The sequence below is a fragment of the Marmota flaviventris genome, chromosome 2, assembly GCF_047511675.1.
Source record: "Marmota flaviventris isolate mMarFla1 chromosome 2, mMarFla1.hap1, whole genome shotgun sequence".
NCBI classification, from domain to species: Eukaryota; Metazoa; Chordata; class Mammalia; order Rodentia; family Sciuridae; genus Marmota; species Marmota flaviventris.
Genome location: NC_092499.1, coordinates 182,554,391 through 182,577,941, shown reverse-complemented (window position 1 = coordinate 182,577,941; position 23,551 = coordinate 182,554,391). Strand labels below are relative to the sequence as shown.

At 42.4% G+C, this 23,551-nt stretch overlaps 1 protein-coding gene across 3 annotated transcripts in view; it reads right to left on the bottom strand.

Moving 5' to 3' along the window:
- The window catches only part of Manbal (mannosidase beta like), a 28,395-nt gene extending 9,127 nt beyond the window's left edge, over positions 1-19,268 (bottom strand). Inside the window, exons 1-3 of one of the 3 annotated variants that reach the window (XM_027945310.2) lie at positions 18,966-19,126; positions 18,258-18,342; positions 7,569-7,774 (exon numbers count right to left, since the gene is read on the bottom strand). In XM_027945310.2, the coding sequence (XP_027801111.1) occupies positions 7,569-7,718 (150 nt within the window). In that variant the 5' untranslated portion in view covers positions 7,719-7,774; positions 18,258-18,342; positions 18,966-19,126. Of the gene's footprint in view, positions 1-7,568; positions 7,775-18,257; positions 18,343-18,965; positions 19,127-19,220 lie in introns of those variants that run through there. The other 2 variants (XM_027945309.2, XM_027945311.3) reach the window with 2 other exon arrangements.
- Positions 19,269-23,551: the final 4,283 nt, after the last annotated feature.

The following is a 23,551-nucleotide window of genomic DNA, read 5'->3' as shown; positions in this document are numbered from 1 at the left end:
GCCAAGAACTAAAAAATAAATATTAAAAAAAAAAATTCTCTCTAAAAAAAAAAAAAGAACTTTGTTCTATTCAAACCCCACTCTAAGGAGAGCAGCCTGAACATGGCAGGGTTGTCCATCTGGACCAGCCTTCCTCCATTGTCTCTGGGCGTTTGGTATGCTCTCCTTAGGTCACCCAGTGGGTTGGGGAGAGGCCACAATCTCCTGTTCCCAACCACTGCCCTGTCTCCTGAGATGCGAGAGGGATGGAGACGTCAGATTTGTCTGCTCAGGGTCCCAGCTCCTGTGGGAATGGGCCTTTTCTACTCTCCATAGGGCCACAGCTGCCCCAAGCTGGGTCAGCCACACAATTTGTTCCCTGAGAATTTGGGAACTGGGACCAGGCAGGAAGGTAGCCTCTCTATGAGATGCTGCAGCTGAAAGATGTAAACCCTGGAAGCTGTCATGGTTGTTTCATCTCACCACAGGACAGCGAGCAGAAGAAGCAGGCCCCGTGAGAGAAGTTAAAGAGGAAAGGGTTGGGGAGAGCAGGCAGAGGGCTTGCAGACAGCAGCGATGGAGTCCCAGGTCCCCACCCCCTCCCAGGTGCCCTGCTGCATCCCTGCTCTTGGGTTCTGGGACAGCATCTTCTCTTCTTAGTACGTCTATAACGCATGGAAACTACCTCAAGTTGGTTGGGCGTGACCTAAGTTCAGGAGTTTCCTTAATCTTTCTGGGGGGTTGCAGGGGAACAGGGAATTGAACCCAGGGGACTCTACCACTGAGCTACAGTCCCAGCCTCTTTTTATATTTTGAGACAAGGTCTCCCCAAGTTGCCCAGGCTGGCCTCGAACTTGTGATCCTCTTGCCTCAGTGTACTGAGTATCCAGGAGACACAAGTCACTCTTACGTTTCAAGTAAGAATGCCATGTGAATGAAATAGTCCCCGGGTCTCAAACCCCAACTTCCCACTAGCTCTCCCTTTTCTAATATGGGAGTAGCTTGCCATTATTTCAAACTTAACACACCTAGAACTGGCCATCTTGTACTCTCCTAAAATTGGTTTGTGCTTTAGGGAAATCATTTAAGGACTAAACCAGTGGCTGCTTATTAGAATCACTTAAGCGTCATAAGAAAACACTAATCTGAGACTCTGAAGAACATCTAGATCGGAATCTCTATGGGTGCAATCCAGGCCTTTGAAAATTCCCCAGATGGTTCTCATGTGCAGCCAGGTGCAGAACCATGGTCCAGCACAAAGATGGGCAATCTGAAGGATCACTCCCTGGCTCCTGTTCATGGCAAATATCACTGAACAATTTCTTTCCTCCAGAGCCTTGAAGCAGCCTCAGAACCCTTTTCACCACCAGTCAAGATACAACCAATAACTAACCAGAAAGAACATAAGGATCTTGTATTTCAGAATCTGGCCTTCAAAGAAGAAAAGTTCGGATTAAGTGTGGCCCAGGTCTCAATCAGGCTCAAACAAATGTTTGTTTTCTCAGGTCTTAGTTTAATGAGGTGTCAATAAGGAAACCTAATTTGGCTTAGAATCGTAAAGACTGAGGATTGGTTCCTTTCTCATACTATGAAAAGAAGGGGGTGGGGTGGGAAACATTTGTATGTATTTCTTTTTTCCTTCCCTGATTACCCCCAAAAGAGCTTTCAAATAATCTGCTAAATACTGAAATACTGAAGTCATAAACTAGTTGCAAAAAAAAAAAAAAAAAAAAAATCGGCTTACTGGAACAACAGGAAAGACATTCTTTTGCTTTTCAAAGGCTTTCCCATCATCTGGAGCCAAAAATATTATCTTCTGACCCAAAAAGCTACTAATAAACCTTCTTTCTATAGGCCTAGCAAGAGGGATGATTTTGCCCTAAGCAAAAGGGATAGAGAGAGCTGGGGCTGTGGCTCAGTGGTACAGTGGTAGAGCGCTTGCCTAGCCGTGTGAGGTCCTGGGTTCGATCCTCAACACCACATAAAAATAAATGAGTAAGATAAAGCTATGGAAAAAAAAGTTACCTCATTAAAAAAAAGGGGGGGGGAATAAGATTGTTCTCTGGGTTCTCCCCCCACACTTCTGCCCCCTCTCCCGCCTCCTGCCATTCTCCACTTCCAGGTACCTCCCTACTGCCCTGGGACTACCAGGAATCCCTCAGAGCTGCCTTCAATTCCAGGGGTTCCCTCTCTCCTGAAAATCTCCTGGCCCCAAGTTAAAGCCTCCTCTTTTCTCCTCCACACCAAATTCCAGTTAGCTGTAGACACAACCTCCAAGCAGCACAGTGCCAGCACCTGACCTCTCCTAATCCTGTTTATACGCAAAATTCTGTGCTTCTTCTTTCCATGCACTTAGGAGTTTGGGAAGCAAGAGAAGCCTTCCTTACGGGACACAGAAGAAAAGTGGCAGGAGAATCCCTGTGTAATCAGGGCCATTTTTGTTGCCTTAGTGCAATAAAAAGTTGGATTAATTATACTTTTTTTTTTTTTTTGCTACTAATCCATTGAAAAGCTCAAGAAAAAAAAAAAGTTAAAACACTAAGCTTTAGTTACAAAGGCAGTTCCTTTGTGTGAGCATCACTCCCCTAAACTACAAGATAAACAAAACCAAGATGTGCTGTAGTATATTTATATTCTAAAAGATGAGGCCTTGTCCCCGATTAACCTCTCAATGGTGGGGGTGGGGAGATGGGGGCATATTTTTGAGCCTTTTTCAACTCTCTGCCTCAAAGAGAATAGGAAAGGGTCCCCTTTTCTGCAAGTTGGCTGGATTGACCCAGACCTCTGTCACTCACCTTGAAGGGTTCCTAGTCACACTAGTCACAGGAGGTGAGTAGCTTCCCACCTCTCAGATGGCCACACCTCTGACTACATCTCTGCCTATAAAACCAGAACAGTCAGCACCTCCCTCCCCTGGGACTCCAGAAGGCTTCATCAGCAGCCAGTGACAATAAAAATGTTTGTTATTTATAATACCCAATAGCATGCCAAGTCTGTGAGGACAGAGCCCAAGAGCACAGGGACTGTTTTTAAAGTGTGATATAGTTGAGGGTGAAAAACTCCATGGTGACCTCCTTAGAAAACCAGAGTAAGAAGCAGACAGAACCACCAGAGGCCGTGAGCCTGTCCACCCCCACCAGCGTCTTTCCCTCCCCATGGCTCTCCTTACCCCTGCTCGTTCCCTGCATGCTGAAACTCCCAGGTTCTGTCCTGGGCCCTCTTTTCTCCTGCGGAGACCTCATCCCTTCTCATGGCTTCCTTGACATCTCATCAACTCCCTGAAGCTGGTCAACACTCTATCCAGAGCTACCGCCTTCTGCTATACATGTGGAAATCCACTTGCTTAGTGGACAAAATCACCTGGACGTGTTACAGGCACCTGTTTAAAACAGACTCAGGCCAAGCACCGTGGTGCACACCTGTAATCCCAAGTACTGAGGCAGGAGGAGGCTGAGGCAGGAGGATCTCAAGTTCAAGGCTACTCTGGGCAACTCAGAGAAACCCTGCCTCAAAGAAAAAACAGAAAAGGCTTGGATGTGGCTGGGTGGTCAAGCGCTTGCCTGGCATGTGTGAGCAACTGGGTTCAATCCCTACTCCATCCCACGCCTGCTCCTTCACCAGGGCTCCCCACGCATCTGTAATCCTCTTCATCCTTCCCGCCGCATAAGCAGGATCTCCAGGATATAGCCATCTTTTAAATTAATGGGTCTCCAGAATATATTATATATTGTTAAATTAAAAAAGGAAGGAATAAAACTATGTTTAAGGGTAGGCTATCTTTCATAAATCAAAGAAGGGAATATGAATACACATGTATATATACAACACACACATATATATGCCTTTATTTGTATTAAGAGAAAACCAATACATCAAAATAATAAAGACATATCACAGTAATAAAACTGGTTCCCTACAGGGGGAGAAGGGAATAGGGTGGAGGATAATGAGATTAAAAGAAACTTCTGTGAATAAATCTTATTATATAATTTGACTTCTGGTAATGTATATAAATGTCTTATATAATTTTAAAAGAAAATAAATAAAAAAGGAAAAAAAAATCCCTGGAAATTAAAAACAACGAAGCAAACTAACCTTACTGTATGACATTATGGAGAATATACCTACACAGAGAAGACTTCTTCTTTTTTTCTTTTTTTTTGTAATTCTAGCAAATAGAGCCCAGGGTCTCACACATGGTTCTAGCTAAGCAAGCACTCTACCACTCAGCTATACCCCAGCCCCCACCATACAAAGAAAACATTACTAAACACAATATTGTATAGCACCCCCTCCCTCGGGGACATATTCTAAGGCCAAAAAGAACCACAAAGAAACTTTAAATTTCGGGCTGGGGATGTGGCTCAAGCGGTAGCACGCTCGCCTGGCATGCGTGCGGCCCGGGTTCTATCCTCAGCTCCACATACAAACAAAGATGTTGTGTCCGCCGAAAACTAAAAAAAAAAAAATAAAATAAATATTGAAATTCTCTCTCTCTCTCTCTCTCTTTAAAAAAAAAAAAAGAAACTTTAAATTTCATTCTCAGTCTGTTTTTTTTTTTTAAATATTTATTTAGTTAGTTAGTTAGTTTTAGGTAGACACAGTGTCTTTATTTTATCTTTATGTGGTATTGAAGATTGAACCCAGTGCCCTGCACATGCCAGGAGAGTACGCTACCACTTGAGCCACATCCCCAACCATCTTACTGTTAGCAGTGAAAAAAAATTAAAACTATAATCAGTATGTTGTAAGTATGCAAAATAGAGTTAATATTAAAAAAAAAAAAAAAAAAACCTGCTTTCCTTAGAAAGTCCTCCTTGCAAGGGTGACCCTTGACTGGCATCTAGGAACATGAATTTGGATGGTTCCCACAATTCCCAGAACTGATAAGAGTGGCTCACTATGATTAAGCCATTTGAGCAAATGATATGGTTTATGTTGAACACCTGCCTTCTTTCTAGAAGTCTGGAATTTGGATTCAGGGTAGGTACACAGTGCTTATGTGATCAGCCCCCAATAAGAACCTGGGCACAGTCCATAATGAGCTCCCCTGCTAGATAACACTTCATATGATTTGTCACATTCTGTGTGACTCCAAGGGACAGCACTCTTGTGCCTATTTTTCTCCAGTCCTCACTGCATGTACATTTTCCCCTGGCTGATTTTGCTTTGTATCCTTTCAACTGTGGTAAATCAGAGTTGTGAGTCCTCTAGTGAACCACTGAGCCTGGAGTGCTCTTGGGAACCCTAATACAGCAGAATACAGCACATAAGTCATTTTGTTAATGTTACCAGGAAACGAGATTCCAGCATAAGACTAAAAGATACAAGATACCAGGGGCTGGGGTTGTGGCTCAGCAGTAGAGCGCTCACCTCGAACATGCGGGACCCTGAGTTCAATCCTCAGCACCACATAAAAAAATAAATTAGTAAATGAAGATATTGTGTTCAACTACAAAGAAAAAAAAGGATACAAGATACTAGTATAAGATCATATAAAAAAAAAAAAAAAACTATGATCTTAAACATGAATTAAAACTACCAATATGAATTCACAACTCTTTTTCTTAAAAAATTATTTAAGCTGGATGCAGAGGCACATTGTATTCTCATCTTGAGGTTAAGAGGATTACAAATTTGAGGCCAGATTCAGCAACTTAGTGAGATCTTGTCTCAAAATAAAAAATAAAAAGTCCAGGAATCATGGTGCACGCCTGTAATCCCAACAGCTCCAAAGGCTGAGGCAGGAGGATTGCAAGTGTGAGGCCAGCCCCAGCAATTTAGTGAGGTCCTTAGCAACTTTGTGAGACCGCGTCTCAAAATAATAATAATAAAAAAAGAGCTGGGGATATGATTCAGCACCCACTGGGTTCAATCCCCAATACCAGAAAGAAAAAAGAAAAAGGATTGGGGCAGTAACTTAGTGGTTTGGCACCCCTAGGTTCAATCCCCAGCACCACAAAAAAAAAAAAAAAAAAAAAAAAAAGTTTGAAATTATTGGTCTACACTGGAAGATGATTGAGCTAAAAATCACTACTTTAAAGGGAAAGGACCAAGCATTTATACTGCTTTTCAGTATGAGAAAAATTTCAGAATATCCACATAGGTGATAAGGAAAAGGTCCTCACTAAAGAATTCTAGCTAATAAATGCAGAGGGAAATAATGGACCTAAGCAATGATCATGAATGGACGCTAAAGTCATCTTGGTCAAAGAGTGATGAGAGCTTTTATAATAGAAGAATCAGGTGACAACAAATGAACTGGCTAGAACCTATAAATAGATGTGTGGCAGCCAGACGCCCCGTGCCTATTGATGTACAACACCAAGTACAGAGCGCTGGCCATAGGGTGTTCGCAATAAATAACCTAATCTGAATGGACTCAGGCCTCAGGATGGAACTTCCTGTGGGCGGGACATATGGGAACAGAGAAACATGTTATAGGACCCCACAGAGGCAACTGGCCAAATTCTGGGATGTGGAAATCCTAGGTGACAAAGATTTCCTTTCTCCAACAAATCAATGTCAGGAGAAATGTGGTGGGCAATAACAGTGGGTGGAGAAGGGTGTTACAGTTTTAGAATAAAGACATTTACAGACTAGAATCAAAACAGCAAAAAAAGCCAATCATTCTGATGGTGTCCTTCTCTTATTTAAATCCTCCAGGCCTTGGCAGCACAGCTCACAATGTCTCCTCTGTGCTCTGACAGTCACCTTCATTCAGTTCCTTGAACTAACCTGTTCCTTTACCCCTCAGGTCCCTTTCCTTGGCAGGTCCCTCTCCATGGAATATTACCCTCACCCCTTCCCCACTTTACCTGATAGAAGCCTGTTCATTCATTTCCTTTCTTAAATACTGTTTTCTTAGCAAGGGGAAGAGCCCAGCTCTTACCTCAAGGTATGTCAGTGCACCCCCCACCCACTACACACATTCACTATGTTCTGTATTCCTTTTGGTACTGGAGATTTAACCCAGGAATACTTTACCATTGAGCTACATCCCCAGCCCTTTTTGTTTTTTAATTTGAGACAGGGTCTAAGTTGCTTAGGGCCTTGCTAAGTTGCCAGGGCTGGCTTTGAACTTGTAATCTTCGTGTCTCAGCATCCCAAGCTGCTGAGGTTATAGACATGCACCACCACACCTGGTGCAAATTCATTTTTTAAAAATATTTTTATGTATATTTTTTAGTTGTAGATGAACACACAATATCTTTATTTATTTTTATGTGGTACTGAGGATCAAACTCAGTGCCTCACACTTGATGCAAGGCAAGCACTTTTCCACTGAGCTACAGCCTCAGCCCCAAATTCATTTTTTTTTAAATATCTGCCTTTCCCACAAGGAAGATCTTGAAGGCAGACATCATATCTTTCATCACTTTTACATGTAGGCACTAAATAAAAATCCCCTTAACAGATGCATGAACAAGTATTAGTTATGTGGTTCAATCCAGCAGGTGGGAATTCAGGGACACACCAGTTCACTAAGGCCCAGGATCGTCTACTGATCTTGGTTGTGATGACATCCATGTTAGTACTCAGAACCCAGACTGGCACTAAAGAGCTCAGGCTCACAGGGAAGGACTTACCACCTCGTGGGACTTGGGAATGGGTACGATGATGGCCAACACACAGATGAGCTGGAAGATGGCCCCCAGGAAGAGTCCGTACCGTAGAAGGTTCTCCAGGAAGGTAGGCTCAGGCACCTCAGGAGGTGAGAAGTCTAGGTCGGAGGCCATGGCCCAAGCCACCTGCTGCTTGAGGTCTCTGACTCACCACTCTTTACAGCCAATTTCTAAATGCAAAGGGTAAGTAAGCATCATGTTTCTAAAACTTTTTTTTTCCTGGGTGGGGGGACGGTGTTCATGGTGGTGGGGATCAAAACCAGGGCCTTCTGAACACCAGGCCAGCGCTCTACACTGAGCCACATCCTCAGTTCCCTCTACTATTGATTTTTAAGTGATCCTGCTTGCATAAACACATACATTCAAGACTATATAAAGCAACTGTAGTGAAATGTTAACAGTTCTTGGATCTAATTAGAGAATAATTAGAATAAAAACATTTACAGAATAAAAATTAAAATAAGAAAAAAGCCAATCATTCACAGTGAGCCGTTCTTCCAACTTTTTCATAGTTTTCCAAATATAAAGTTAAGAAAAATAAATAAGTAAATGCAAAGGGAAATACTTCCAACAAAAATCTCAAATCACATCTGTAATCCCAGTGACTTGAGGAGCTAAGACAGGAGGATCCAAAGTTTGAGGTTAGCCTCAGCAACTTAACGAGATCCTGTCTCAAAATTAAAAAAAAAAAAATAGAAAGGGCTGGGAATGTGGCTCCACAGTAAAGTGCCCCTGTGTTCAATATCCAGTATCAAAAAAAAAAAGAAAGAAAGAAAGAAAAAGCCAGGCAAGGTGGTCACACGGGCCTATAATCCCAGCAGCTCCAGAGGCTGAGGCAGGAGGATCACAAGTTCAAAGCCAGTCTCAGCAACTTAGTGAGGCCTAAGGAACTTAGTGAGAGACCCTGTCTCAAAATAAAAAATAAAAAGGACTGGGGATGTGGCTCAGTGGTTAAGTGCCCTTGAGTTCAATTCTATCCCTGGCCAGGAAAAAAAAAAAAAACTCAAATCAATGTACATTTCCTAAAGGACTGCTATGTTTCAGGTTTTGTATATTCATTTCTTTACCCATCTAGTCATTCACCAATGAATATTGATTGAATACCAAGCATTAAAGAGTGAGCAAAACAGACAAATCCCTGTTCTCTTGGGACCCCTGCTCAGGAGGGAGGTAGAAAACAAATACACTGAGATGTGATATGCTAGGAAGTTTTGGAAAACATCTAAGCAGGACATCATTTTATTTTACATGGAGTGACAGGAAAGCCCTCTCTGAAGAACAGAAGTGAGAATGAAGTGGCAGAGATCTGAGGTGAGGGAGCGAGCCACTTGTTATCTGAGGGAGTCTGTTACAGGTAGAAAGAAAAGCAAGTGCAGAGGCCTGGGGCAGGGAAATGGGACAACAAGGCCAAAGAGGAGCCCTCAGGAGGGAGAGTAGAAGCAACAGAGACTAGAGAGGGGCGGGGCAGGCCTTGTAGGACCCTCAAGCTTCTGATTTAACTGAGTAAAATGTAAAGCCACTGACAGATTTTGAGCAGAGAAGTGACATGATCTGAATTACTTTTTTTTTTTTTAATGGGGGGAGGGAGACCACAGGGAAGGGGCAAAGTGGACACATGAAGACCAACGAGGAGGCCACTGCCAAAAAGTCAGACAAGCAATGTTGGAGGCATGCACAACAGGGGCAGCTGTGGCCAGTAACAGCAGGTCCAGCCTCAACCCACCTCTCTCACCTTTGCTTTCACTGGTGCCCCCATTCCTAACACCTGGAAGAACTGAGCTGCCTGTGGACCTCTAAGAGCACTGGGCTCTTTAAAAATCCTGGGCCTCTGCCCAGCAACACACTCTGCCAAGAATAGCCTTCCCCAAGGCTGAGGTGAGTGGCACCCGCAACATGTCTTTCTTGTCACCCTCCTCCTCCCCTATTTGACTGTTTCTTCTCTACCAAGCACCCGCAAATGGCTTCCTTCTACCCATCTCAACAATAAAGGTAAATGTACATCGGCACCAGTGCACCTGAATCCATAGCCCTTTGCATTTTCAGGGATCTGGGCCATGGTGCAATTTTCTGCTAAACCTAAGCTATCCAATATGGTGACCATGAGCCACACATGGCTATCTAGACTTAGAACACACAGCTAGTCTGAACTGGGATGACTGTTAGGTTTAAATACATGCCCAATTTCAAACATTTAGTATGAAAAAATACTCACTAGTAATTTTATATTGATTAGATGTTGAAATGATAACTATGCTAAACAAATTATATTACTAAAATTAATTTCACCTAACTTGAAAAAGAACAAAGTTGACAAATTCACTTTATGATTTCAAAACTTACTGCAAAACTATGGTAATCAAAATGATATGGTACTGACATAAGAATAAACATTTGGACCAATAGATTGAGAGTTCAGAAATAAACATTCATATGGTCAACTGATTGATTTTCTTCCTTCCTTCCTTTCCTTTCTCCCTCCCTATTCTTTTTTCCTTGCAATACTGGGGATAGAATCCAGGGGCACTCTATCACTGAGCTACGTTTCCTGAATTTCATTTTTTATTTACAATTTATTAGTTCATTTTAGGTATACATAATATTAGGGATCATTTCAACATAATTATACAAGCACAGACTATAATTTGCTCCAATTCAGTTCCCACTACTTCTCAAACTCTTCCTCCTCTCCTCCCTCCCCTGTTCCCTTTTCTCTACTCTATTGTTATTGCTTCTATTTATTTATAATTATTTTTAATTAGTTCCTTATGGATATACATAAAGGTGATATTCACTATGGTATATTCACATATTTTTGATTTAGAGACAGGGTCTAGCCAAGTTGCCCTGCTGACCTCAAACTTACAATCCTCCTGCCTGTAATCGCAATTACAAGTTCAACTGATTTTCAAAGAAGGGAGGAAAGATCCTTTCCTTTGAGTAAGGAAAGAACAATCTTTTCAACAAATGGTGCTAGGAAACTGGACACCCAAGTGCAAAATAATGAAGTTGGACTCTTAACCTTGAACCATATAGAAAAACTAACTCTACCTGAATCTTTATCTAAATTTAAGAGCTAAAACTCAAACTACTGGAAGAAAACAGGGAAATTTCCATGACACTGAATGGCAATGATTTCTTAGATGTGACATCAAAAGCATAACAAAAGAAAAAATTAAGCCAGGCACAGTGACGCACACCTACAATACCAGCAACTCGGGAGGCTGTTACTTCAAAACAAAAAATAAAAAGGGCTAGGATGTAGCTCAGTGGTAGAGTGTTCCTGGGTTCAATCCCCAGTACTAAAAAAGAAAAAAAAAGAAAAGAAAAAACGTGAACTTCACATTAAAATTGAAAACAGTGTATGAGAGGCCGTCACCCAAGAGAATGAAAAGACAACCTGTGAAATGGGAGATATATCTGTAAGTCCTATATCTCGTAAGGGTCTAGTATTCAGAACATATAAACAACTTTCACAAGGCAACACTACCACCAGCAGCACAATCAAATTTAAAAATGGGCCAATTTCTCGGAAATGGACAATTTCTGGGAAAAAAAAGATATACAAAAATCAACAGGCACATGCAAAGATGCTCAACATTACTGGTTGTCATGGAAATGCAAATCAAAACCATAAGACATTACTGTTCACCCATTAACATGGTTACTATTAAGAAATAGGTGGAGGAGATAACAAGGTTTGACAATGTGGAGAAACTGAAATCCCTATGCATTGCTTGGTGGGAGTGTAAAATGATGCAGCTGCTGAGGAAAATAGCTTGGTTTCTTCCAAAAATTAAACACAGGATTATCATACAATCCAGCAATTCCACTCCTAGGTATACGCCCAAATGAACTAAAAGCAAAGATTCAGATACCAGTATTCAGTCACAAGAGCCAAAAAGAGAAACAACCAAAAGTTCAACAGATAAAACAAAATGTGGTATACACATATAATGGAATATTATTCAGACATAACAAGGAACAAAACCTGGACACATGCTACAACATAGATAAACCTTGAAAACATGTGGTAGAGTACTCCCAACCCCAGCAGTTTTTCTTTTAATTGGTATGGAATTGTTTAAGGGGATGAAAAACTTCTGGAACTAGATAGTGGCGATGGTTATACAACATCGCCAATACCACTGAATTTTTTCTTTAAAATATTTTTAGTTGTAGATAGACACAATACCTTTATTTATTTGTTTTTATGTGGTGCTTAGGTTCGAACCCAGTGCCTCACACGTGTGAGGCAACCACTCTATCACTGAGCTACAACCCAAGACCTACCACTGAATTTTATACTTAAAATGGCTGAAATGATAAATTTTATGTTATGTATATTTTACCTGTTTTATTGATTTATTTTTAGTACCAGGAATTTAACCCAGGGGCACTGAACTACATCTCTAGACCTTTTTATTTTTTGAGACAGGGTCTTGTTAAGTCACTAAGGCTGGCCTTGAACTTGCAATCCTGCTGCCTCTGCCACAGCTGGGATTACAGGTGTGTGCCACTATACCTGGCCTTCTACTACATTTCCATGGGACAGCCTCGGGCACAAGAGACTGTCTGAAAGACCTTCATTCACCTTGGCTCTGCTGCTGCTCTGCTTTGCAATGTTTTCCCAGCATGAAGTGTGGCTGCAGGATAATAGGGTGACCTACTAAGTAAAATGAGTGGGATCTACATAATTGTGCGTCACTTCAAAGGTCGTGTGTGGGCCAGCAGGGTAGCCACTTTTCACCTCAGTTCTGCCTACTTTGAGAATGGCCTTCAGAGCCCGAGACTCATTTAGTTTTTCCCCCAGAATCCTCAGAGTTGGCAGATCTTCATCCTCCCAGGAAGGATTTGACTTCTGGAAAGAGGCCAACATCACTGAGTTCCAAATGTGGTGAATCAGGTGGGGCATCACGCTCAGGAATACCATTTTTGGTCAAATACAAGGTATCACACTCAGACTCCAGGCAGATTGTTTGGAGTGGCTCATAAACTGGCCCTGGAGTGAATTCCAAAGCAGATGCCAGAACAACTTCACTGGAAGAACCGCACAGCCCCTCCGGGGCACCAGCACATGGCTCCCAAAGTTTTAAGAAAGCGGTCTCATTTCTCCAGTTGCACCTCGTAAAGTAAAATGTTCTTGGCCCCAAGCTTTACTCTTAAGGCTGTAACAGGTCTACTGGGTTTATCAATACTCAGATTTATTAGTGTTACTAAAAGCAACATTATTATTGATATTTGAGGTGGGTCTTTGGAAAGATAGGGCAGGCATCCAGAAGTTGGAGGCACAGAGTTTGACTCTATCAGCAAATAGCTACACTTTGGGTGATCCCTTGACCTCTTGGAGACTTGTTCTCCTGAGACAAGCAACATTATCTCTTCAAAGTATAATGCATTTAGGCTATTTTTAAAAATGGCATCTAGGTAATAGATAACAAGAGTCATAAGTGATTATATCCTTTGACTGAACAATTTACTTCCTAGAATTTATAGAAAGGAAACAATTCAAAAGAAGAAAAAGCCTTCAGGTACAAAAAAGTTCATAGCACTGCTATTCATAATACTGGAAAACAGGAAGTAACAAAGTACCCAACAATAAGGAAGCAGCTGACCCAATTACAGCTTATCACAGTATAGCCGACTTTGCTTAAATCTACATGGGATAAAATATTGTGTTATTGGGTAAATCTTTGCAATATAATACTAATTAAAAAAACAAACAATTGTATAAACAATGTGATTGCAATTACGTATAACGTTATTTCACTGGTTGTCATGGAAATGTCATGATTTCACTGGCTAAAGATCAAGAAACAACTGGAAAATGTAAATAGTTGCTGTTAAGGTGAAGGACACTAGAAAAACTCATGCCTTATCTACTTGCTCCTCAAGACTTTTGCTATAGTACAATTAAGTACTGTTCAATAAAACTTTTTGCAATGACAGAAAAGTTATATACGTTTTCTCCAAATGGCGGCCACCAGCCACACGTGGCTGTTAAGTACCTAATACAGTTAAAGAGGAACTAAATTTTTAATCTGAATTTTATTTACTTTTAATGAACTTAACTATAGGTACATGTGGCTAAAAGTGCTGTCCTGGGAAGCACAGGTGTAACAGGAGCGTTCAAAGGTCTACAAAACAAAAGACTTCTCTATGCTGCACATGCTTCAAAGCTCCCACCTGTTTCCTCATTTTCTCTGCATCTTGTGTTTACCTCCCAGTCTGCCCATCAGTACTTCTGGGTTTTCCTTTCCTGTTACAGCCATCACTGGAGTCCTACACATTCTTCAGATCTCAACTAGGAGACTCTCACCCCTGAGACTCCACTACCTGGGACAGGACCGCTGCAAATCATTTGCCAGGTACAGTGCACAGCACTTTATGAATCAGTTTCTCATTCCCTCCACAACCACTATGGAGGTGGGAATTACTACCATGGATGAGGAAACTGAGGCTTGGAGAGCCAGGGATCACTAAGCCATGAGCAAAGTCAGGATTCAAAGTGGCTGGCTCCTCCACTGGCAAAGCTTTACTGCTAGGTCAAGAGGAGTGGCCCACTAGTGAGCCATGGAAACCGTTTGGAAGGCACCAACCAGCACTTTCTCTTTTTAACTTTATTAGCCAGCACTTAATTTTAATAAAATTAATTATTTTATTTTAATAAAATAAATGGCAACAGAAAATATTAGAGTGTATCACATTGGTAAGGGCTATCTCAGATGGATTTCTCAGATGAAGATTTAAAATGTATTTTCTATTGTTTGAGAAACGTTAGTGAACCATTCATTATAAGGCTTTCTCTGAGTGAAAGGGGAGCCACTGGAAGGTTCAAGCAAAGAAATTACATGATCCTTCTGGCTGCTGTGTTGAGAACAGAATATAGAAGGAAAGAGCAGAAGCAGTGAAACCAGATAGACTATTATAACAAGTCAAAGACAAGGCAAGAGGGCTGGGGGTTGTGGCTCACTGATCGAGCGCTCTCCTGGCACACATGAGGCACTGAGTTCGATCCTCAGCACCACATAAAAATAAAACAAAGGTATGTGTCCACCTACAACTAAAAAAAAAAAAGGACTGTTCAGGTGAAATCTGAAAGAAGTAAAATGATCCCCAATGAAGGGGAATGATTCTGTATGATACTGTAATGGTGACCAGCAGACATTAAGCAGTCATCAAAAACTATAAAAATTGTCAAGTGCAGTGGTGCATGCCTGTAACTTGTGACTCAGGAGGCTGAGGCAGGAGGATCACAAGTTCAAGGCCAGCCTGGGCAACTTAGACCTTGTCTCAAAATATAAAATAAAAAGAGATGGGCTAGGGTTGTGGCTCAGCGGTAGAGCACTCGCCTAGCACATGTGAGGTGGTGGGTTGATCCTCAGCACCACATAAAAATAAACAAATAAAATAAAGGAAAAAAAAGGGATGGGGATATAGTTCAGTGGTAAAGCAACCCTGGGTTCAATCCCCAGTACTTCAGGCTGTAAAATTTTACGGCACAAAGAGCAAATTGAATGTTTTAAAATGCTAATATTTTTAAAAATCACAGGTCCAGAAATCTCATGATGGAATGCAGATGGTGACATTCTGAATCCAAATGTATTATAAACAACTTCACTGAAAGGGTGGAAGGAATAAGATGATGACCTACATAACTTTAGAAATGAGAGGTCTGTAAAACCAAAGGCAAAAGGAACATACATATGAATTATACTCTAATTGATAAAGTTGCTTTCCACAAGGTATACAGGTAAACAATTCTGAAAACCCTATACGTGTACACCAGAATAAGCAAAGGGATGGTGGCAGTCATAGGTGGAGTGCGAAGTCACAGATTAGAAAAGGAAACTAGAATAATCCACACAGTAATAAGGAATGAGAGTTGAGGAATCAATATGCTTAGTTTACTAGATACATTTACATATAGAAATATTTATAGAGGGCTGGAGTTGTGGCTCAGTAGCAGAGCACTTCCCTTGCACATGTGAGGCACTGGGTTCGACCCTCAGCATCACATAAAAATAAATAAAATAAATAAAGACATTGTGTTCATGTATAAGTAAAAAAAAATTTTAACAGAAATATTTACAGATACATGTATATACACATATGTCTCTTACTCTGTCCACTTATATGGCCTAGAAGCAAGGACAGACACCCCAGTAGCAATGAGCACAACATATGTCCAGATATTAGTTTCTGGGCCATTCTCCAATAAAAAGAACCAAGACTCCTTGGTAAACGGCTCATTCGAAGACTGGGGAAGAAATATACAGGATGACCCTGATGCATAAAAATATGTAAGTGCTTAAAAAAAACTAAGCAAACAAATGAAACATTAAGGGGGTTACATCAGCAGGAGAGCTCCCAATAGCAACATCTGAAACAATCAGAGCAACAAAATGAAGTAGTAATGGGTTACAACCCAAAGTACAAAATAAATACCGAGTCTATACTGACAAAAATAAATGTTTGAATAAGTAAATAAATGGTGGAGCACAGAAAAATCTCCCATGGAAGCCAGACACAGTGGCACTCATCTGTAATTCCAGCTACTTAGAGGCTGAGATAGGAGGATCACAAGTTCAAGACCAGCCTCAGCAATTTAGCAAGACCCTGTCTCAAAATAAAAAATAAAAAGGGCTAGTGATATAACCCAATGGTAGAGTGCCCCTGGATTCAATCCCCAGGACCAAAATAAAATAAAATCTCCACGGAGAATTCCGAATAATTTATGTAGATACTCCACTTTTAAGTGTGGGGCATAATTCCACACTTCTAAGCGTGGGCTGTGGATAATTACTTTCTTCCAAGAGTATAAGGTATGAAAATGCAGTGAGAGGAGTAAATTTACAGTAAAACAAAACAAAACAAAACCCTGACTACTGCCTCAAGCCAACAGTGATAACTCACACTGGTTCTCTGTACTCTCCCTGAAACCCAGTCTAAGCAGAAGAACTGACAAATCCCAACTGGTAGGTTAATTCAGCAAAGTATCTAACCATAATCCTCAAAACTGCCAGGATCACTCAAACAGGGAAAATATGAGAAACCATTACAGCCAAAAAGGGTGAAAGGAGACAAGACTATTAAAGGTACTGTGGTCGGGGCTGTGGCTCAGTGGTAGAGCACTTGCCTGGCATGTGTGAGGCACTGGGTTCGATTCTCAGCACCGCATATAAATAAATAAAATAAAGGTCCATCAACAACTAAAACAATGTTTAAAAAAAAAAAAAAAAAAGAAGGTACTATGGTCACCTAGATAGGATCCTGGTACAGAAAAAGGGCATTAGGGAAAAAACTGAGAAAATCTGAATAATTTGGCAAATGTACCGCATGAGAACTCCCTTCAGTATAGTCACAATAATTTTGTAAATCTGAGTGGCACACACATGTAATCCCAGTGACTCCAGAGCTGATAGGATGGCAAGTTTGAGGTCAGCCTGAGCAACTTAGCATGACTCCTTTCAAAATAAAATAAAACATAAAAAGGACTAGGGAGGGCTAGGGATGTAGCTCAGTAGTAAAGCACACCTGGATTTAATTCCCAGCACACACCCCAAAATTATAACATTATAATAAAAATTATGCAAATGTGGTCTTTCTCTCAAAATATTTTTCCCGTACTCACCCTTCCTGTGGTGAGGACACAATGCCTACATAATGAGGTTAGGTGAGGTGAATGATGTAGGCACTGTGATGCAGTGTTAAGCTACTATTAACTTTCATTTGCTTCAGTTGATCCTGAATCACGGGCCAAGACAACCATGGGCGGTTGGATGTCAAGAACAGATAATGTTGACGGCTGGGGGCTGGGGATTCTTTTTTTTTAGAAATTTTATTAGTTGTTGATGGATATTTATTCATTTATTTATATGTGGTGCTGAGAATCCAACCCAGTGCCTCACACATGCCAGGCAAGTGCTCTACCACTGAGCCATAACCCCAGCCTTGGCTGGGGATTCTTTATAGGAGAATTTTTTTGTGGCAAAAATCTTTCAGAACACTATAATCAGAAGTTATCTCTTGGGCCAGGGGTTGTGACACAGTGTTCACTTGCCTGGCATGTGTGAGTCACTGGCTTCGATTCTCAACACCATATATGACTAAAATAAAGGTCCATCAACAGAAAATATATATGTATACACACACACACACATATTTTTTAAAAAAGAAAAAGAAGTTCTCTCTTCTTTTTAAGTTTAAATGTGTCACCTCAGACACTGTAATCGTTTGGTAATCATATAAGAGATTTTAATGCTGTGTTCACCAAGGACAATATACATAATTTTGTTCTTTAGTGAAAATTCAAAACACTTTGGCAAATTTTGATAACACCCACTCTGCTACAGCTTCTTCCAATTCCCTACTTGTTAACTTGATGGCCTTCAACATTCTTCCACTTCCACTAGAAAGGGGGTAGTTGCAACCTTTTCAGTAATTTTTATATTTTGCAGTTCAAATCTATCCTTGAATCTGTGTAACCATCCCTGACCTGCACTAAATGGCTTCATGTTTCAGGGGATCCCTTACTGAAATCTTCAAGCAGGCTCAATGCTTTCTGGTACCAAACACTGTCATCAATAGGAACATTTTCTCTTCACTTCTTCCACCCACAAATTCAATGCCTTTCCATCTTCACTAAGCACTTACCACACACTGTGACTGTAACTTTCGCAAGCTGAGGCATGACAGCAGGACTTTCTTCTTCACAATTTCACGGACAGGAGATTCATTCCTACCATAGATTTTAGCAACCTCAACATACTTTATTTTCTTTCCTTAGTAAGTCAGCTTAGAGGAAGGACTTTTTGGCTTGTCTTGGGCATATCCAAATTGCCAGCATCACTCATCTTGGGCTTGGGGCCTACTACTAACTAAAATAAAAGTTGCCTGAGCACAAGCACCGCAGTGCAGCATCTGATAACTGAGATGATGGCTGTTAAGTGACCACTGAGTCGGTAGCACATACAGTATGGAATCATTGTACAAAAAGGATGATTCACGTTTAGGACCAGAAGGAGGGGGATGGCGCGAGATTCATCACGCTACTCACACCTCACAATTTAAAACTTACCAATTGTTTATTTCTCGAGTTTTCCACTTAATATTTTCAGACCACAGGTAAGTGAAACTGCGGATAGGTGAGAGAATATTGTACTCATCTCCCCCTTTCCTTAGAGAACTAATGCATCCTCAGACACCGAGGCTCTACATTCACTACCTCCTGTAATGCTCAGGACAGGCCTGTGTGCCCGTTTTACAGAGGTGCAAATTGAGAACCAGAGAGGAAATGCGACCAGCCCACAGTTGCACAGTGATGCAAGGCACACTGGGGATCCGAACGCCGGGCCGACTTACTCCAGAGCTGAGGCTCCACCTGTTGCAAGAGTGGCTGGACTTGGCTGTGAGGAGCCCGGCGTTCCGGCCCGGGCTCGGGATTAAAGAGCTGGGCGGCACCAAACCCTCCCAGGAACTCCAATTCCCCACTACGAGTCACTTGCCACGCGCGCCCTGGCCGCCGCGCCTTCACCCGCCCCTCCGCTCGGTTCCCGCCACAGCTCCAACTCCGCCCCGCCCGGAACCCCGGCCCGCCGCCCGCTCCTCCGCACTCACCTCCCGCGCCGCCGCGCCGCCGCCCCGGAAGTAGCTCCTGTGACCCCGTGTCCCGGAAGTGACGCGCCCGCGTTGCCGGGGTCGTGGCGAGCGCGGCTGCTGTGCTTCCTTGGGCTTCGTTGGGCTTCCGTCCCTTGCACCGGGATCCTCGCAGCGAGGCCGGGGGAGGAAAGGCCCAGACCCTCTCGATTCCCCAAGCCCTTTATCACTTAGCACGTTTCAGGAAGCGTTTACAGAAGCCTTAATTCTAAGTTAGGCCCTGAGCTAGGAGCCCACAGCGCCGACGGAGGCGAACCGAAACACCTAATTGACAGAAGGAAATCATCATGATTCGTTGGAAAAACATCCCTCGAGCTTCTTGTGTCGAGGGAGATGGAGGGAAATAAATAAATGAACATGGAATCATGATACGTGTTTGGAAGGCAAAGAACAGTCTCTGATTAGAAGGGGCGGGCCACGTGGCTGGGTTAAAGGAGACCTAGTTGGTTAGACAGAATGCGGCACCCAACCTCCACCGAGCGGAGGATGACTGCCTCCTGAAATCCGCGACCCGTGTAACCCATAGGACATGGTGGAAATCATGGAGCACCACTTTGAGATTAAGTCAGAAACGACATTGCAAGTTCCTCTTCGCTCTCTGGATTACTCATGGGAAATCCCATGTTGTGAGGACACTAGGGCAGCCCTATGGAAAGGTTCTCGTGGGTGGTCATCAGACTTGCCTACGACAGCTCCAACTCGGTCAATTCAGCCAAAAGTATGAGCCACCTTGGGAGTTGACTCTTAAGTCTCAGTTCAGATGACTGTAGGTCGCCCTGAGAAAGATCTTGAGAATAATAACCTCATGACTGGGGAAACAACCAGCAAAGCTACTAGGATCCCTGACCCACAGAAATTAAAATAATAGTACAGGAATTATAAATTATAACGTATTTCCAAGCTCTGGTTTCAGAATAATTTATCATGCCTCATACATAACTAATACCTAGAGGACAGAGGAAGGGTTAAATGCTAGACATTAAAAATAAAATGAGACCTATCTTACCTTCATGAATATCTTGGCCTGTAATTCCAGCTATTGGGGAGGCTGAGGCAGGAGGATCACAAGTTCAAAACCAACCTCAGCAACTTAGCAAGGCCCTAAGCAACTTAGTGACACTCCATCTCAAAATAAAAAATGGCTGGGGATGTGGCTCAGAACTTAAGTGCCCCTGGGTTTAGTCCCCAGTATCAAAAAATAAATAAAAAAGAATATCATTCTGGGCCAGTGGAACATACCAGTAATCCCAACAACTCAGGAGGCAGAGACAGGAGGATCACAAGTTCAAGGCCAGCCTTAGCAGTTTAGCAAGGCCTTCATTGTCTCCCAAAAAAAAGGGCTGGGGTTGTAGCTCAAAAATAAAGTGTCCCTGGGCTCAATCCCCAGTACCAAAAGAAGAAGAAGCATCAATCTCCTCGCCCCTTCCCTCTCTTTCCAATGTTTGGGATGGAACCTGGGGCCTCGCCTACACTGAGCTACATGTAGGAGTTTGTTCTCTCTTGGAGGACAGGGCAGAAATTCACTAATCTCCCACTATGTGAGGTAATATGGGAAATACAAAGATGCAAATTTGTTTAATAAATTCCTATGGAGTTTCTGCTCCACATCCTGCATGATGTCACTAGGAAGAATGTGAGTAGGTTGGACTCTACCCTGACTGTGTCAATCCCACAGACAAATGTATACTTACAAAGCATGAGATGAATTAGGAAGAAAGAAAAGAAACCATGTGAATAAATAAAATGAGAGATACAATCAAGATAGGATGATCAGGGAAGACCTCTCTGAGACGGTAACATTTAGAGTAAGAATGAAGAATGAGTAGGAATTTGCCAGGCAAAGAGAGGAAGGAAAGAGCATGGTGGGGGCGTAGGTGGAGGTTGGTCAGAAATGGATGTAGCAGTGAGAACTAAGTCCTGAAGGTGACATATAGGACAGGACCTGGTACTTGTCCTAGAGGAGCCCTCTATGGGGTATGATGAGAAGGGTGATTTATGGATTGAATTAAGTCCCCCCAAAATATATGTTGGGATCCTCACCTCAGGTTCCTCAGGATGTGATCTTAGTTGAAGAAAGGCTTTTAACAAAATGATCAGGTTACAATGAGGTCATTAGGAGACCTAACACAAAAAGGAGAAGCTTGGACACAGGTGCACATATAAGGAGGATGTCATGTGACAACAGCGATGCTTCTACAGCCAAGAAACACCAAAGATGGCCAACAAACCACTCGAAGCTAAGGCAGAGCCAAGGAAAAAATTCCTTGCTGCCCTCAGAAGCTGTCAACAGACACCTTGATTTCAGATTCCTTGCTTCCAAGAACTGAGAAAATAAATATCTGTTGTTAAGCCACCCCCGCTCGTGGTATGTACTTCATTATGGCAGCTCTAGTATATAGTTACACAGATGCTTTGAAACCTGTTACTCTCTGTATCCAAATGTAAAAGATCCCTGGTGTGACTGCTGCAGGTACAGCTACTTTCTCACCTTCTAGAAGCTTCTTGAGGTCTCCAGCTGAGTTTTGCTCATCTCTGTGCCCTGCATGGCTCCATTAGCACCACAGCACAGTAGGGAGCTTCGTGGCATGTGTGTTCCTGTCCATAATATCTATGCAAGCACAGTGCTTCATTATGAAGGAGATAACATTGAAAAAGAAATGATCTCTGCTCTGAAAAAAAAATCTGAAGTAGCTTAACATGTGATGGGGTGGGCCGGTTTTATCAGTATTAATTATAGCTGTCAGGCTGGGGTTGTGGCTCAGAGGTAGAGCGCTGCCTAGCATGCCTGAGACACTGGGTTTGAGCCTCAGAACCACATAAAGTAAAATAAAGATATTGTGTCCACCTATAACTAATATATATATATATATATATATATATATATATATATATATATATATATAAAAATTATAGCTATCATTTATTATATATTCATTACTTTATACAGATGAAATTCTCCTCCCGGCAACCCTACAAGGTAGACATTATTGTTCCTACCTTATAGGTGAAGGCTAGAAAAGTTTAGCAGATTGCGTGCCTGCATAACCATCGCAGAACCCAGCCAACCTGAGTGCCCTAGGAAGAGGGGAAGGATGGGCAGACACTAAGACATCTGGGAATGCTTCATGACTGCTGTCCTCTAGGCAGTGGAGACATCCTCCATGTACAGCAATGTCAGGGACCTGTCCATCTCAGAATCCACGGGGCCCAACAGCAGTGGGGACTCACCACATCTAGACTTTCACTGGGTGTCCAGGAGCCTCTCAGCAAATAGCAAACTTTGGTTGCTCAAGACCCGTTCTCCTGTTTTCTACAAGGTGTGAAGTCAGGGTCAGATCCTATGCCTGAGCACCAGGACCTTCCAGCAGGTCTGCTACAAAAGAGGACAGGCCACATTTGAATGCTGGGTCATTAGAAGGGGCATCCAGTAGAATTTCTATCAGAAGATAAATCACACATCAACATCCCAGAGGATCAACCTTCCTAAGAAAATCCCAACATCTGCCCTGTACTTGAGACCCGGATTTACACAGTTCAAGCACCTGAAAATCTTTCTGTAGCAGGCACTGCCTGAGCACTGACTGCATTTCTGATAGAGACTGGGGATAAGACCTTGGGCTCTAGTGTACAGAGACAGATGTAGCAACAAACTGACACAGTAGGATGTTTGAGTTCCGAGTGACACAGGTTTGGCAATCTCAGAAGGCTTCCTAGAGGAGGTGAAAGCTAATCCCCAAGAGAAGGGTACAGCAGAGACAGGACCCAGGCCAGGGCTTGCACTACTCCTACCACCACCACCCCCATGCAGAGTCCAGAACTTCATTTCTCTGAAATGTTCAGTCATGGAAGCAGCACAGACTTCTTGCGCCCAGCATCTGGTTGGTATTAATTACCTCCACATTTATTAAGTGCCCCATTAAACTTGGCTCTGACAGCACAGTTGGCTCCCTGGGTTAAATCCACACTAAATATTCAATTATACACAGCACAAGCAGAATCATATCTGGCAGGGATTAGCTCACTTGTCCCGGGAAGGCGCTTTTCCAGCTGAATAACAATGGCTCCTTTTAATCATGTAGTGTTTTCCTCTTGAGGGACTTTAAGCTGGGCCGTCTCCCAAGGGAGACAGAAACTGGGTGTCATCCTCTCCATTTGTAGTTGATGAACTCCGCGAAGAGAGCTGGCCCTCACCACATAAGCTGGAATTGTACTCCTCCTTCAGGGCCCAGCTCAAATTACTGCAGTCTTGAAGATTTCTTGGTTCCCTCATGAGAACCTCCAGGCAGTGTTTG